We start from the raw sequence: 18190 nt of genomic DNA on the forward strand, positions 1-18190 counted from the left end.
GAAAATAACCTCCCCCTTTCCTCAAATCATCCAAGATCAGTTTGAGTTAAAAAGAAAAATGTAAGTAGAGGAAGCAAAGTATCTCAGGTCTTAAGAACATATGTTGATTCAGAGGCATGGTTTGGTAAGTTCACTAATGCAATTTAACCCATTCTGTATTCGCTTTGGAGGCACACTCTTGGGATTAATGTTTTGTCCCTTTACTCTGGGGAGTATACTCCCACCCAGTAGTATTTCTGTAGGATTCTGAGATTTGTTTATTTAATTATCCCCCCACCAGGGAAAGAAAGGGGGATTGGATGAGACATTGTTTCCTCTAATTGAACTCTTATACCACATGATGGGTTCAGTATAAGGAGAGAGAATGTACCCACGTTTCTCTGGATATTTACTTAACCCCTCCTGCCACATGTAACTTTTATCCATGGCTCCTAAAGGTGCTTATGAAAAGCACATTTTTGCTCAGGGTACCTATCAGATTCCATAAAATGATAGGTAGTTTAAAAAATATGGAATACCGAGGCGGAAATCCTATTATGGAAGGGCTCTCCTCCCTATCCATCTGGAACCACGTTACCAACTTAAGGTACATGGGTATTAAAATTCCTGGAGCTTTGCAATTGGTCTTTCCAACCTGTCTGGACACTTTGTAGCTATGCTTCCAGAGATCTGATCTCTGCTTACAAGTCTGTCTTTGGTCCATACTGTAAATCCTCCAGGTGCTGCTTTAGTTCTCTATGTGAAACATACAACTCTTGTTTTAACATCTGATATGAATCCTCCAGTTCCTGTGTCTGGGATGGTTTCAGATCCCACTGACCATTTTCGATTTCTGCAAAATTCGTTGTTATTTCTTCCAACTTGGTTAAAAAGAAATATCAGCTCACAATTTCATTCCCTTGGCAACTGGATCTTGCTGCTAAGGCCACTATTACCACTTTTGATCTGAGTGGCTTATCAAAGTTTGGAGTCCCCTCTTGTATATGCATCAGATTGTAGTAGACACTAGCGGGAGTCAGGTATTTCTTTGATGTAGTTTAGTTTATTTATAAAGAATGTACAAAATCCTGTGTCCCAAATACAGAAGAAAACAAAAAGCAGGAATCGGGGTGGGTTTTTTTTAAACTCATAGAACCAAGAATGCCCTTTTCAGCCAGCAAGCTCAGCCAAAAACTTCTCTGAACATTTCTTCCAGGATCCATCACTATTATGTCAGCTGTTCCCTTTTGCTCTGTGTGTCTGGTTTATACTGGGAACTTATGCATACCTACATCTTTCAGGGGCCTCACTGGAGACAGTGCTAGGTTGATAGAAGAATTCTCCTATCCACCTAGTTGCTCACTCTCATGGAGATGGATTAACTACATGGGAGAACTCCTCCTGTTGGCATAGGCAGTATCTACACCGAAGTACTACAGCTGTTTAAGTCTAGACATAACTCTCGGTCTTTCTTGTTCCTTCCCAATTTCTTTGTATTCTGTCTTCCCTCCTTTCCCTGCCCCTCTTCACAAAATTGGCTAAAGTCGGTGGGCAGGCTCACATACTTATTTTCTCTTAGGCGAAGCTTATGCTCACATTAATGTTAACTAAGGGTGAGCTCATATGAATCAACAATCAATCCCTATTGCCAAGTTTTACCCAGCTCATAAAAGCATTAAATAATGCAGTTCAATGGTTTACTCTCCTACTGGTACCAGAATCATTAAAATAAAGTAATCTCAATTGCTTTAAATACCCTGTGAAACTATGTATCTTTGTAAAGGGCTACATTCCCTGGAGGGGTTCCTCCTTGTGGCTAGGTCTGGGAATTAGCTTTTGCCCCGTAGTATGCCCCTTTGTTGGTTATGCTGCCATCACACTCGCAGTCACTCTCTCTCCCCCCTCCCCATTTAATTCACACTGACAGGTTGTCCAGACAGCACCTCAGATAGTCATCTGTTCCATCTCTAATCCTAGCACAGTGATGGGCAACCTAAGCCAGTAAGTGGGCTGCATGAGTGGCCTTCCATCATCTCTGTGGGCTGGAAGACTGTATCCCGGGATGGGGCAGTTTTGTTAACTGCACTTGCATACGTATTATTTGTGGGGTGTGTTGACTGAATCACAGCAGTGCTTTGATTGGGAGTGCACAGCTCTCACAATCAATGGTTTGTGCAGTCAGTGCTCACCTCACTTCACATGCCCTTGCTTTATATGTATGTCACTTTAGTAGTACTAGTAGGGAAAAAAAACTATGTGGAACAAAACCAAGAGAACCTGGTTACCATTTCCCATGACCAGTCCTCCTGGACTTCTTCCTTATCTTTGACTCCATTTCCCTCTAGAGGGTGACTGAAGGCTCCTTTTTCCTGCTAAATCCTACTCTCCCTTCCTTGGGTTTTATAATCCAACCCCATCTACACCATAAACTGAGCTTCATCGATCAATTAATGGGAACCAATCCCTGACTCCCCTTTAAATGCAGCATACAAGATACATTAGCCCCTTCTGGCTCAACTTACTCCATCCAAGGGCTTTTGTGGGCTGAGCACCCCAGTATAATCCTATTTTTGCATTTTGATTTTCTTAGATTGTGCATAAATATGGGCAGAAGATACACTATGCATTCTAACATATCGAACAGTAAATTCTACTTCTTTTGTTCTCTGAATCAAAGAGTTCTCCATCTCTCTAAAAAATGAATACTGAAGCCACAACAGGAATATTGCAGTTTTATCAATGCCAGCCTAGGAAACCCAGTTCCAACTGGAGAATGCTGAAGCACAAAGTAAAACAAGTTTATTGAGGGATCTGAAGATGACAATTGCATTGCTTATGCGTTACATATGATTTGGAAGCTGCACTACATTTTCACATGACAGGTAAGAAAACAAAATAATGAAATATCTTAACACTTCCTAAGCAATAACAATGTTTACTCTACTCACCAATAAAAGAATTTGGGGTTTGCCAATTAAAGCCAAAGCTGTAGAAAGCTTCCTTTTTGTGCCACCGCTATATGTCCTCACTGGTTTGTAAATGTGAGCATCAAGGTGCAATCGGCTAACAAGGTCCCCAGATACCTGAAATTAAGAAATTGCAAGCTTGGTCAGATTAGTATATTTAACAGAATGGTCATTTTGAATCCTCTCATTTTGCCCAGAGGTGCGGAAATCTTCCCTTAGGAAATCTTGGATGTAGATCAGAGGTTGAAGACTACTGTTCTATGATAATGGGAAACTTTCACAGAACCCTTAGACATAGTCTGAGGACCACCGGCTGAAAACCACATTAGTAGAGTCTGCACTGGTATGGCTTTTTTTCCCCTTGGCTAAGCATAATAAAAATGAATACAAAGTATTTCCATTTTTCTCATCTGACACATGCTGTTACTTTTAAGTCCTGGAAGAAGGCTCCCTGGAATCTGTCAGGCAAAATGTTAAGAATAAAAGGCTTCTGCCAGGGGACTCCCAAAGATAAGACACTCTCTTGTATAGAAAATGTGGCTGTGTCAACTCCTGTAATAGTCATTTGCATTCATTTTGGGTTGTTGAGTCAATAATTTAAAATGCTCCTCATTCCAACTACTTTCTGCAATATCCAACTGATCAAACACATTTCGCAAGTGCTAGAGAATCTGAGAGAATGAAATAATAGGTCAGACACAGAAAGATGGGATCAGAAGAAAGGCAATCACATGAATAATGAGTTCAGCTATTCTAAATGCCTGAGTTGAACAAGACAGTTGATAACATCTCCACTTGCAGCTGGTAAAGAAGAAGGACAGATGTAAGGATCAGGGTCCATATACGTCCAGAAAAGGCAGGGAATCTGAACCCCATTGAATAAGAAGTGGAATTAGGTAGTTATATACAATGTTATTGTGCATAAACTTATGTCAAGTATGGTATGTGCATGTCCATGCTACAATCTGCTAAAAATTCATGCGTTCAAATGGAAGCTACATTTTAGAAATGTAGTCCTAACTATCTGAACTATGCATTAAGTTTTTTTAAAAAAATGATCTGACAATCAGAAAACCACCACTTGGGAATTTAGTTTTGCAAAGTGCCAATTTTCTGCTATTCCCCAGGTGACCCACAAATTACGTTTTGTTCTACTTATGAGATGGTTGCTAACGAAGTTGACTTAGTAAGAAACCACAGACTTCCTGAGTCTCCCTGCATGGCCTTTTAAGTTCTTTGCTACTCATTACCCACATACAGTGGAACTCCAAAGATTCTGATGTGTTTGGTGGATGCTCTGGCTTTGAGGAAGGCAGAGATTTGGCCCTAATATAGCTGACCACAGGAGTTTTCCTTTCAAATAAAGAATCAGTCTGTGCAAAGTTCTAAGTATTGTCAACTTCCACTGACACGCAGTGACACTAAGAAAAAAAAAGGATATTAAGAAAATTAGATCTGCAACTGCATTTAAAGTCATTACTTCTGAAATATAAGACACATAGTTTACCTACTATAATAAACTGCAGTAGTACCATTTGGAAAATGTGTGTGTTACTGAGTACTGGAGTGGGTCTTGAAAGTAAGGAGAGTTAAAAAACTGATCCCTTGTGCTTAGCAAGCAAAGGAATCTCAAGAATGACTGTAATTTACTCTGTGTTGCTATCTCAACCAAAATACAGGGGAGAAGATTACTATATTTTATCTATAATAAAAGTGTTTTCTCTAAAACATGGTTTTCAAGCATTATTGCAAATCTTACAACAAAAAGTTTAAAAGGGATAATCAACGTAGAAGAATTTAGAAGCCAAGGAATATTGATGGAGAAACCACAGAAAGCAGTTCAAGGAGGTCAAGTCAGAGGTTAGAGTTTGTAGGCCCCGAGAAGGCTCAATCATATGCTTTTAGCAAGCTAGTCCAGCAGTAATTTACAGGCTAACTATCTATGTTTTTCTTTATATTGAAATATGAATGTGGTATGACTCCCAAGTTGTGCGGAAATCTTGTCTTTGCTTTAACTTATCTAGAAGCAAAACATGCCACTCTATTTGATTTTTACAGAAGAACATGCATTCAATAGACAGACATACTAAACTCTGACATTGTCAGCACAGTACAGGGAAGCAGATATACCCAATTTCATAAATTTAAAGGCCAAAAGGGACCATTTTGATCAACTAGTCTGACTTCCTATTTAGACCATAGGCCATAAAACTTCTCCCAAATAATTCCTAGACAATATTTTTTTTAAAAAATCCAATCTTAATTTTAAAAAAGTTCGTGATGGGGAATCCACCAGGACCTTTGGTAAGTTGTTCCACTATTAATTATTTTCACTGTTTTTATGCTGTATTTCTAGTCTGAATTGGTCTAGCTTCACCTTCCAGCCATTGGATTGTATTATACCTGTCCCGGATTGAAGTGTCATTAGAGGAGGTTTTGGAACAAATAGAAAAACTTAATGTTAACAAATCTCCGGGACCAGATGGCATTCATCCAAAGGTTCTAAAAGAACTAAAATGGGAAATTGCTGAACTATTATCTGTGGTTTGTAACCTATCTTTTAAATCGGCTTCCGTACCTAATGACTGGAAGGTAGCCAATGTGACACCAATATTTAAAAAGGGCTCTAGAGGCGATCCTGGCAATTACAGACCGGTACGTCTAACTTCAGTACCGGGCAAATTAGTCAAAACAATAGTAAAGAATAAAATTGTGAGGCATGTAGAAGAACATAATTTGTTGGACAAAAGTCAACATAGTTTCTGCAAAGGGAAATCCTGTCTTACTAATCTATTAGAGTTCTTTGAAGCGGTTAACAAACATGTAAACAAGGGGATCCAGTAGATATAGTATACTTAGATTTTCAGAAAGCCTTTGACAAGGTCCCTCACCAAAGACTGTTGTGTAAATTACATGGCTATGGGATAAGAGGGAAGGTCCTTTATTGGATTGAGAACTGGTTAAAAGACAGGAAACAAAGGGTAGGAATAAATGGTAAATTTTCAGAATGGAGAGGGTTAACTAGTGGTGTCCCCCAAGGGTCAGTCCTGGGACCAATCCTTTTCAACTTATTCATAAATGATCTGGAGAAAGGGGTAAGCAGTGAGGTGGTAAAGTTTGCAGATGATACCAAACTGTTTAGGATAGTCAAGACAGAAGCAGACTGTGAGGAACTCCAAAAAGATCTCACCAAACTGAGTGACTTGGCAACAAAATGGCAAATGAAATTTAATGTGGATAAGTGTAAAGTAATGCACAGCTCTGAAAACTTCCACACAGTGTGCAGAGGCAGTCAAATAGGCAAATAGGATGCTAGGAATTATTAAGAAAGGGATAGAAAATAAGACCCAGAATATCTTACTGCCCCTGTATAAAACTATGGTACGCCCACATCTTGAATACTGTGTACAGATGTGGTCTCCTCAAAAAAGATACTTTGGCCTTGGAAAGGGTTCAGAAAAGGGCAACTAAAATGATTAGGGGTTTGGAATGGGTCCCATATGAGGAGAGGTTAAAGTGACTGGGATTTTTCAGTTTAGAAAAGAGGAGACTGAGGGGGGATATGATAGAGATATATAAAATCATGAGTGGTGTGGAGAGGGCCAATAAAGAAAAGTTATTTATTAGTTCCCTAAATAGAGGACACCAAATGAAATTAATGGATAGCAGGTTTAAAACTAATAAAATAAAGTTCTTCTTCACACAGCATATAGTCAATCTGTGGAACTCCTTGCCCGAGGGGGCTGTGAAGGCTAGGACTACAACAGAGTTGAAAGAGAAGCTAGATAATTTCCTGGAGGTTAGGTCCATAAAAGGCTATTTGCCTGGGGATAGAATTGGTGTCCCTGGCCTCTGTTTGTCACAGGCTGGAGAGGGATGGCAGGAGACAAATCGCTTGATCATTGTCTTCGGTCCACCCTCTCTGGGGCACGTGGTGCTGGCCACTGTCGGCAGACAAGATACTGGGCTAGATGAACCTTTGGTCTTACCCAGTATGGCCGTTTTTATGTTCTTCTCTCTCTCTGATAGACTGAAGATCCCATTATTAAATATTTGTTCCCTGTGTAAGTACTTAGATGGTAATCAACTGATCCCTTTAACCTTCTTTTTGTTTAGGGAAATCGATTGAGCTCCTTATATCTATCACTATTCAGTATGTTTTCTAATCCTTTAATCATTCTCATGGTTCTTCTCTTAACCCTAGGCAATTTACCAATATTTTTTCTGAACTGTGGACAACAGAGCTTGACACAATATTGCAGCAACAATCAGACCAGTGCAAAATATATAAGTAATGTCATTTTTGACAGTGAATGCCACTTTTCCTCCCTTTTTGCCCACTTCATCCTTTCTAAATAGGTTATAACCATTGATTCAGGCCAGTTATTCCTGTGCTACAGAAAATTTGCTAGTTTCTAATGGTGGGGCTATGGGTCATTTCATGACACTTGTTTTTGCTGTTCCTTTGAACACGCACAATTTCCCAGCTAACCTTTACAGATGATTACAAAAGGTACACAAACTGACTGAAGGTCTCCAGAACATTGCCTGTATGATAGATGTTAGGGATGTTAACTAGTTAACCAATAAGCCTATTGGTAAGTATGAGGCTTACCGGTATGCTTAGCAGTTAACTGGTTAACCAGCTCTTCCAGTTAACTCCAGCAGCAGCTAGCTGTGCTGTGTTGGCACAGCTTTGAATGCGGAGCAGCCGGTGGGTTAGGTGGCAGGACTCCATGGCAGTGGCAGTACCCGATGGCCACAGCACGGCCAGAAGGAAGGACCTAGGTTAAAACAGCTAAGCATTAAGTTGTTTTAACATCCCTAATAGAAATGTAACAGAATAGCAATTTGGACTGATTCACAATGCTATGTGGGCAGAAGTGTTATAAAACTTTCTCTCTCCCAGTACTCTTGAATGCAACGAAGAGAGTTTGCTTTGGTAGGAGGTCTCTTTCTAAGAGCATTCAAGTCCTGGTATCACCCTTAAACCTTATCCACTAAAGTAGCTAAAGTGGAATTGAGCTCATCAGATATAACATCATATATTTTATTCTACCATGCTCTTCAGCAAATGCCTCCTCCGTCTTATCTCTTTTTCAGTAACATATCTATGGAGAGAGACTAAATTTGCTGTAATAGTCCCAAACTCATTAATATAATTTAAATAGTAATGAAGATGCCATCTAAATTACATCAAAATTAGATATACTGTAAAGTAGCCAATACATCTCCATTATAACTTCATTTAGCTGCATAACTTATGGTGTACTGTTGTTTGGATGGTGTCACGCCATAAAGTATAAATGACAATATTTCTCAACCTGACTAAACCCAAATGTGGGATATGATGTGTGACAAAGATTTAAAGTGACTCAGACAAAAAATATTCATGCAGAAAACTGAAAATGCTGTGGGATTCCTTCCATTAGCTCTAATCTCTCTCTCTCACACACACACACACAGCTCAGTTTTGTGAATCTTTTTTTTTTTGATAAAAGTGATTTTCCATGGCTGAAAGTGATGTTACTCCTCAGAGTCAATGGGATACAGATGACATAGAATAAAACAGAAGATGTGTTAGAGATTTTGATACTAATGTATACATTGTAACTTCACACAAATCCCAGAGTTAGTGTTTCTCACCTGAACACCTCCTCAATGCACACTTTAAGTTCTCTCAACTGTTCCCCTGTCCCCTAGAACCAGAAAACTAAAACATCTCTTTGCATTCATAGACAACCTTATCCCTAGTCACCAATGTTCCTTAATAAAATTTCAAACTATGTTATCTTGATGATTCTAATTCAGTTAAAGAGCTCTCCTCTTTCTAAATCCTATCCAACTCCCACTTACATTAATGGAAGCAGATTAGATGTTTAAACCATAAAAACTGAAGGACTCGATTCTGCGAACTCCTGCCAATACACTTAACATTACACACAAATAATCCCACTTAAAACAGCACCTCAGAGAACATGTAGATTAAGGTAGGGACCATAATTGGATCAACTACTCACTTCTGAATAGGACTCATTAATATACTGCACAAGTCATCCTTATAGTGTGTATACACACACACACACACACAGCCAGATTCAAATCTCATTGAAGTTTGTGGATCTGCATCCTCTGCCTGCAGCAGCCTCACATTCCAGGTGGGGGTCAGTGTTGCACTTTCTGTCATGTAGGCTGCTGCAGGCCCAGGATGTAGTGCCATTTTGGCAATCAAATCCACCCTGAGAACCTCTCCCTTTCCCCAGAGTGGTGAGCCTGGCCACCCCTCCTGGCTGGGCTCTAACATGACACCATGGAGAAGACAGTCCTGCAAGAGAGCATTTGCCACTGTGCTGACTTGGCAGACCAGGCTGTGTGTGATCTGGTAGCTGCAGGGAAGGATCAATCAGGATTTGGGGTTAGGTCTTTCTGAACTCCTGTGTCTGCTCCCCAAGAAAACATCCCAGACATGGCTTCTTATTTGAAAAGTCCACTTGGACAGAAAGCAGACTACCAAAAAAGAGGCAATGCCCATGTAAATCCTGATGTATGACTTTGGGAGAAGAGGAGTAATGTCCCCCAGCATTGACGTCAAACTCCACCCACAACTTTATACAGCATCATGATCTAAAATAAACTTCTAGGTCTGCTTTAAAAAACAGATTAAAACTTCATTTGATATAAAGTTTCACACTGATAACAAATGACCCATATTCTCATCCTTTCCCATTCAGTTAATTACTGTTTTGGAACATTAAAAGCACTCAACATTACAGCAGGTCTTTAATTCCTGTTGCTGCCAAATCTGTTTCTAGTGAAGAATCAGATCCTTGAAGATATTGCTTTAATAGATTATATTTACTTATGCAGCAGTGCATACCGTAAGTCATCTACTCGCTTGCCAACTCAATGAAAAAAAACAAAATTAACTCAGATTACCTTCCAATCAAACAACTATGTGCCCAAGTGCACATTCTCTCTCTTCTTTTGTTAGCACAAACATTTAACAGTAAACACTCACGGAGCATGGCCCAGAACACAGCATAGACAAAAACAACAATTTACATTTCCATAGAAACCGCTATCCTCAAGGATTCACAAGCATTATATTTTACTAATTTACTCTCAAATACAACTTTAGAGGGATCATTTCATTCATCCCTGACATTTAGCCATTTTTGAGTTGCAGCCTAACAGCAGTTTCACACCATACTGCAATGCTACACAAGAGTGTGAGACAGGAGGTTCATGTTGGCATAGCATACCTAGGTCAGAGTCACACCAAATCTTTTTTTTTTTTCTAAAAAAGTTTAGGTTGAGTTTGAGTTTTAGGGAAAGCTTGAAGGTCAGTTATTCTATATTATTTACATCAGCCTGTAGGCAGACTACACATTTGTCATGAAACTGGACTGTCTTTCTTTTCTAAGGTTCATCCCCTACCTGATACCCAACAAAACCGGGCACGCCTCTTTTATGCAACTGCATTTGGAAATCTGATACTGGGTATCTTCAGTCACTTGACGTACATACACGCAGCATTTTGAAATAAGCTATATTGGAATTTTTTTCCTGAAATAGCTTTTTTCGAAATAGCATGTCCACACTACAGCCTCAAAATTAGTCCAAGTCAAGCTTTCCTAATGTGGAAGTGCTACCTCGATTCAGAGCCCTGGGAGGCGCTAGGCAGTAACTACTTTGAATGGCCCTGGGGAATGAGGTTTACTGAAGTCGGAATAATCTATCCATTATTTCAAATTTATTTTGAAATAACAGAATTGCTGTGTAGATGCTGGCATTGTTATTTTGAAATAACGGCCGTTATTTCAAAATTACTGTTCTGTGTAGACGCACCTTTAGGTACTTCTGAAAATTTACATTTCACGGCTACATACTGTCAGAATTAGGGCCTTGGTTTATTATATATGTTGTGCTACACGGAGACATCCATTACAGGGATGTATTGTCATCCATGCTTTTTACAGTACAGAAAGTGTTAAGAACCATGTTTCACAGCATTTTAAGAACTTGATGCCTAATTAAATTATCAAGCTTTGATTGCTGCTTTAAGGTACATTTATGAACAAAACATACTTGATGACTTCGGTGAGTCTTATGACTATTAACAACATTTTCTCAAATGAATGTTCAGCTCTAAGAGACATGCCAGAAATTATTCCCATCACGTCTCTATTAAATGCCACGATAACAGACAGATAGTACAGTTGTGCTAAAAGCTGATCATAAGAGTGGAACTGTCACTGTATGAAGATGACAGGTAATTAAAGCCAAGAGGCTTAATGCAAAAACAATTATCTCTTAATATATATTCCTTAGACCAACAGGAACAAAACTTCATGTTTGCAGTGCTCTGGCCATCTTCAATCCATAACTAATGAGGTGAGCTGACAACACTGAACAGCTAAGGAAAATATTGGGTGCTGAATTCTAATTAAATATTGTAAATGGTGCCTGGTACTGTTTACATGGGAGTGCCTTGTTAAGACAGTAAGCTGTGTTCTCAGGTGCAGCCAAGCTCTCCTGCTATACACAGGGCTCAAGTGAAGAAGGAAATGTGACTGTTGCTAACTTTAGCTCCCAACTTCAATCCTGGAGCTACATGAGGACTTTGCTATGACCTCAGGTCAGATTAGACTAACTCCAGAATGCTCTAGTTTATGTCCAAATGCAAAACTGCCTTAAAGGCCTTCCTCATAGTTGAGAATCATCCAAGCACCTGCAGTCTGACAACAAGTTCTGGGGTTGAAATTGTTTTGCTAAGAAGCTACAATGACGGCCTAGGACCTGAAAGTGAAGAGGCTACACACAAAGACTTTTAATTCTTTTATAGTTTGTGGGCCAAGCATTGCTCTCACACTGGTGTAATTCCAATAACGTCAGTGAAGTTACTCTTTTAGGTATATCAGGATGAGAGGAAAATCATGCTACTTTTAAAGCTTCCAAGAAATCAGTATTTTTGAGTGGGTAGCAGGAGATTCCTGATGACCCAAACTGTTAAAGACAAATGTCTGACAAACGGTATTTTCTCCAGTGCAAAAAAATGAAACTGTTCTGTAAATCTTTGGCCCAGCCTTGCTCTTCTCTATCCATTGCAAAGCTAAATCATGGCTATTTACCTTAGGGATACATTGTTTTGGAACGCCACGCAAAGTGCAGTAATAATAAAGATGCTCCCATCCAGTTAGAAGTTCATCCAGGGCATCTTGCTGTGGGCAGTAGCCAATCAGAATCCCTTCGGAGCTCGCAGACAATATATCAATTTCTGACCTATTTAAAAGAAGAGCAAATAATTGAAACACTCAGTTGTGATATTCCTTAGTACTGTAACCCTGGTGTTACAGTTCTACAGCCTTAATCCATACTTTCCTCAAGAATAAGTATATTCACCTTACGATTCTAAGAGGGAACAGAACAGACTCATCTCTCTCTTCTCTTTACTGTCCCTGAAATAAGACCATCAGCTCTCTGTCGTCTTTACCCTTCCACTTCTTCCCTCTCCTTTCAATCCCACATTCCCACAAGTGCCAGAAGAGGAACATTTGGTTCTAGCGAAGCTTCCCCACTTTGCAGTTGTTTTATCTCCCCAGCCCACAATCTCTATTTGGAGACAGAGCTACTTCAGGGTCCATGCTGTAAAATATGCACCTGACCTAGAACTGTCACTTGGAGCCACCCATGCTGCTGCTTCTCCACATGAGGTAGGAAACAAGTCAAGTCTCTTGTGCAAGCCCTTGGGGAACCAGAGGGGAGATGTGATATGTAGGAATTGACTCTCCACAGGTCTAGCTTTCCCCTCCACTTCATAAAAGAAGAATAACCAGACCTGAAGATGTAGAGCACGTCAAGAACAGCCAGTTTCAAAAGAGTTAAGACTTTTTATGAGTACAACATGGCATGCCTACACTGGCTGCTAAGCAGATCCTTCAGTAATTTACGGAGAGAGCTGTATGTAAAAAATGCATATAGTCAAAAGTTCTTCAGCAAACACAACCCCCCAGAAGCACTCATTGCCCAATAGTGCAAAGGATGATAGCAAGAAGTAAAAAAACCCCCAAACACCCCAAAACAAACAAAAAAACCCCACTACTATCTTAAAATTATCATCCTCATTTCAGTATTTGGCCTCAGTTTTGTAGCTGTACAGCATTACTAGAAACTGCGTTCATTACTAAGAATCAGGCTTGATTGCAATGTGCTCTCATTACCCATAATGATGCTAAATGTATCCTTACTGATTCCAATACCTAATCCAACATTTGGTGGTACTGATTTAAATTTACAGAAAATGATTTAGACAAACAGCATAACTACAGACCTGTCAAAAATCAAGATTTTTTTTGTCAAGTGTGATGAGCTCGGGGGGGGGGGGGGGGGTTAAAAAAAAGTCTGGATTACAATATGATAAATTCTATTTTCCCATTGTGCCTTTGTGTTGCTAGGAATCTGATTAATAAGGCTGAATACACAGCTAATCATTTAGAAATAGAAAAGCTCTATATAGATAGGCTACAAATGCCAAAACTGAAGAAAGCATAAATATGTATTTGCTATTCCTTTACAAGACTCTCTTGTCTGGGGAGAATGGAGTACAATCTGTATTTTACATGCTGAACCATAGTATCAAAATATTTTAAATGCTCTAAAAAGCATCACAAGATACATCTTGCTGGAGACTCACTGGAGCTGACTTCTTTCTCTTACTACAAAAGATGAAATTTTAATAAGTATGTGAGTTTGGACAGAATCAACAACTGCATGTAGGGAGCTCTGATGAAGTCTAAAATGTTTATTAGGACAAGAAGCAATGGACTTAAACTTCAGCAAGGGAGGTTTAAGTTAGAAATTAGGAAAAACTTCCTGTCAGGGTGGTTAAACATTGGAATAACTTGCCTACGGAGGAATCACCATCTCTGGAGATATTTAAGAACAGGTTAGAGACACATCTATCAGAGATGGTCTAGACGGTGCTTGGCCCTGCGATGAGGGCAGCGGACTGGACTCAGTGACCTTTCAAGGTCCATTCCAGTTCTAGTGTTCTATGGTTCTATGTGATCCAACCAAATGGAAGTTAGAATAAAACTTCGCCAGTTGCCTATGGTCAGTCCAAAGGTTGTTCTTTAAAAATACGTAAACAGCATATTAAAATCAAATTAAATGCTTTTTTTAAAAAGCCATCTGCACCTTAGGGCATGGATTTATTAATGTGAACTACATTAGCATAAATGGGCAGAGGCAGTGGATTTCTTCCATAATGAACTCTGACATGCACAAATTCTATTTATAGTCAATTTCTTCCTGGGTGCCAAAGATATTGTAAAGAGATACAGAGCAATCTCAAATTAACGCAAACAGAGCAGGGCAAAATCATTCTTCCTTTTGGCACAGCTGCTCCTTTCAGAGCACTGAAGTTTTGCCTTGAGGCAATATGCAGGGCACACAAATAGGAGATTAAATTAAATGCTGGGGTAAGTTTGATAACTTCTAGAAACTTTCAGTAGGAAGGAATTTACTTTAGTGAGTCTAGTGACTGGATGGACAACTCCCATACCAAATGATTCTACAAGGTAGGCAGAAAAGATCACCTGGGAAGCAAAATAACAAAAGCCAGAACATTCATTAACTCTTTATGTGAGTGACTATGGCTCCATAGGGATGCACTTTAGCTAGTTTTCTATTTTGCTTACGGCAATGCAACCTATTTAGAGTCCCTGGCTCCATTGATTCTCCTTGACCAGTATGAGCGACTTACTTCCAATTAAACAGTAAGACCTAGAAATACAGGGGGTTCCTGTAATGAAGTACGGTTTCCACAAAGAAGGAGCACACTGTAAAGGAGTTTGAATCCTTTAGCCATGTAGTTGCACACTTTGGACCTGATCCTGCAAATTGACCAACTAGTACAGACCTTGTACTCCTGTGGATTCGTACTGGCTACAAAGGTTTTTGCTAGCAAGATCAGAGCCTTTGTTTCTATTTCTGGGGGCCTGTAGCTGTTTTTAAGGGAAAAATGTCACATGTTTTATAGAAGACAAAAATCCATTTGAGGTGGTGGGTGTTTGAGAGTTTATTGTCAAGTGATGCCTGTTCATCCCCCCAGAGCATTACAAGCAACTGACTGCTTGGAATGACTATAGATGAGTGCTTTTTAGCTTTGCCCTATGCTTTTCTTGCATACTGAAAACACTGGTTAATCAAAAGGACAGCTTAGTTTTCAAATGTTCTTCTGACCTTATTCCCTACTTCTTTAAAATAAATTGACCTCCAAGGAAATCTCATTATTCCATTTTACTTTCATGTACAGCAGAGAAATTAGTACTCCCTCTGTTAACTTGGTGTTACACCAAAAATCCTCATTATAGGATGTGCTGTAAAGGGTTTTGCATTCAAACTATAATTATCCTTAATTTATATTTTAAAGCTATTAGTTGCATTAATTATATTCTCCTCCTCCCTCAGCACATACTCATATAATATGCATGATATTATTAGACCATCCATGTTAATAAGAAAAAGAGCAAGAAGAGAAAATGCACTTGATTTTATATACGAAGCAAGACTCTAGGATGATAAGGCCTCACTCTGTCTATAACAATGGAATACATCAATAGGCACAGTATTTCTCAGCACAATACCCAATCAATAAAGGCAGTAATATAGATGCTCCTACATTTACATAGCAACTTCTGTTTAAACTGCTTTAAAAACATCAATGAACTATATTGGAAACCTTTGAATCTTGTCAATAGTTTTAGATAGAATACTACATATATTGAAGTAAAGTTAATGATCTAGGTACTCTCTGTAATAAGCATAAGGAAAATTAGGTAATGCTCCAGATGTTGAGGTAACCTTATTTAAAGCAGAATTTAAGGTTGAATACTGCAATAATAAAATAAGACTTAGCTCTTTTATAGCCCTTTACATTCACAGATTGCAAAGGGCTTTATAAAAAGGCATTCTTGTCCTCATTCTACATATAGGGAAACCGAGGCATGAAAACAGCACACCACCACATTGATTAAATGACATAAGAACACAGAAGTTTATCAATAAAGGGGTCCAATAACCTTCCCCTTCCCCCCCCCCCCCACAGTGTGACTACCATTTTGCTGGTGTCACAGATTTTTCCATTTTGTTCAGTAAGAAGCTGTCGCTATAATACAACAGTCACAATCTTTTCCCATTTCTATATGCTGACAGGAGGGAATGACACTAGTCTCTGAACTGCCAAAGCAGGGATGTTGGACAAAGTCTAACAAAAGGCAAAAACGTGAGAAACAATTCATTAACTGATCAGAAGAAGCGGATAGAAAATCCTGCTTATGGTTGTAAAAACCAGCCTACACAAAGCGAGATTTGCACTGGCACAATTGTCACCCAATATGCAGCAGTTTCTTGGCAAGATCCTCAATGTCCTGTCTGATGTGCACGCGCTGAATGATTACTCCAAGGAAAGAGAGAAAGGACATATTTCAATTGTTCCTAAGACTTCAAAATGAAAAACAAAAGGGTTAAGAATCAAAAACCAAATGCCTGCAGTTCAACCACTGAAAGGCTTGTGGTTCAAAGAGGCAGCTCAGGGTACATGCTGTCTGGGACAAAGGATACTGTAGACCCAGGACAAAGCTTACTACAGAGCCAGGTAATAAATAATATCTGTAAATGAAATTCACTTCTAACTACAGGCAGCTAAATTCTCAGCTTGGGAAAATTAGTATCTACTGGATTCAATGCAAAACATTTGCACTAGGCTTTTTCCTGATGATTAGCCAGAAGCATGCTTCACTTATCTCTTTTCACTCTCCCATGTTCACATGCCTTCTTCCATGTATGCTCTTATGCCTTGGAATGCCCCCTTTGATGAGGTCTACCATGCCTTGTCCTTTTATTTCCTATATCCCCCTAAAAAAACTTCTTCTAGACATCACAGAACTAACATGCTCTATGTTGAACCTTACAGATCATTCACACTGTTTTTCATTATATCCCATCCCTCCCATACTCCATTTGCATATTGTATAAGGAGATGGGAGGATCTATGAGTCTCTTAGATTAAGACCATGCTGTAGCCCTTCCAACATGACCACAAAGAGAATCAAATGCCTTCAATCACATTTGAACTCCATGCAAAATGGTTGGAATGGTGGAGGAAATCCCAACAATACATATATAAAATAACGGGGTCTAAATTAGCAGTCATCATTCAAGAAAGAAATCTGGGAGTCATTATGGATAGTTCTCTGAATGTGTTCATCCAACGTGTTGCACCAGTCAAAAAAGCAAGCAATGTTGGGAGCCATTAAGAAAAAGACAGATAGTAGGACAGAAATATTACCTCTCTCTATAACCATGGTATGTCTATAACTTAAATAATATAAGCAGATGTAGTCTCTCCCTCTCAAAAAAACTATACTGGAATTGGAAAATGTACAGAGAAGGACACAAAAATAATTAGGGGTATGGCACAACTCCCGTATGTGGAGAAATTAATAAGACTGGTATTTTTAGCTTGGAAAAGGGACAACTATAGGGTAATGAGACAGAGATCCATGAAATCATGACTAGTGTGGAGAAAATAAATAAGGAAGTATTATTTACTACTTCTTGTAACACAAAAAATAGGGGTCACACAATTAAATTAATAGGCAGCAAATTTAAAACAAATGGAAGTATTTCTTCACACAATGCACAGTCAACCTGTGGAATTTTTTTCCAGAGGATGTTGTGAAAACCAAGACTAACAAAAAAAGAAAAAAAGAACTAGATACATTCATGGAGAATAGGTCCATCAGTGACTACTAATGTAGATGGGTAGGGATGGTGTCTCTCGCCTCCATTTTACAGAAGCTGGGAATGAGGAACACAGAAGGGTTCACTCGATATCCTGTTTTGTTCATTCCCTCTGGGGCACCTGGCATTGGCCACTGTCAGAAGACAGGATAATGGGACAGATGGATCTTTGGTCTAACCCATTATGGCTGTTCTTATGAGGTAGATAATCGACTCTGTGCCTGATACCTTATCTTGTGAGCAGGTAGGGGTGAACCTTTACTCACCCTTCATCATGCTAATCAGTCAAGCTGAGACAGCATTCTAGAGGAAGTAGCTGGCACCTAATCAAGGGCTGCAATAAGTTTCTTCCCCCCAAGAGTGTTGAGAAAACAGGGAAGGAACTGAGACTCAAAGCCATGTTTCCTTCCCAAATCTCCACATGCAGCTTTATAATGGGA

General features: G+C 39.2%; 1 protein-coding gene across 1 annotated transcript in view; it reads right to left on the minus strand.

Moving 5' to 3' along the window:
* Window positions 1-18190, minus strand: part of ABCA13 (ATP binding cassette subfamily A member 13) — a 281165-nt gene that overhangs the window by 26600 nt on the left and 236375 nt on the right. The window contains exons 56-57 of the mRNA XM_006136374.4: window positions 12077-12227; window positions 2928-3062 (exon numbers count right to left, since the gene is read on the minus strand). Of these exons, the coding sequence (XP_006136436.3) occupies window positions 2928-3062; window positions 12077-12227 (286 nt within the window). The remainder of the gene's footprint in view (window positions 1-2927; window positions 3063-12076; window positions 12228-18190) is intronic.

This window comes from Pelodiscus sinensis, chromosome 2 (assembly GCF_049634645.1).
Source record: "Pelodiscus sinensis isolate JC-2024 chromosome 2, ASM4963464v1, whole genome shotgun sequence".
Lineage (NCBI taxonomy): Eukaryota > Metazoa > Chordata > Testudines > Trionychidae > Pelodiscus > Pelodiscus sinensis.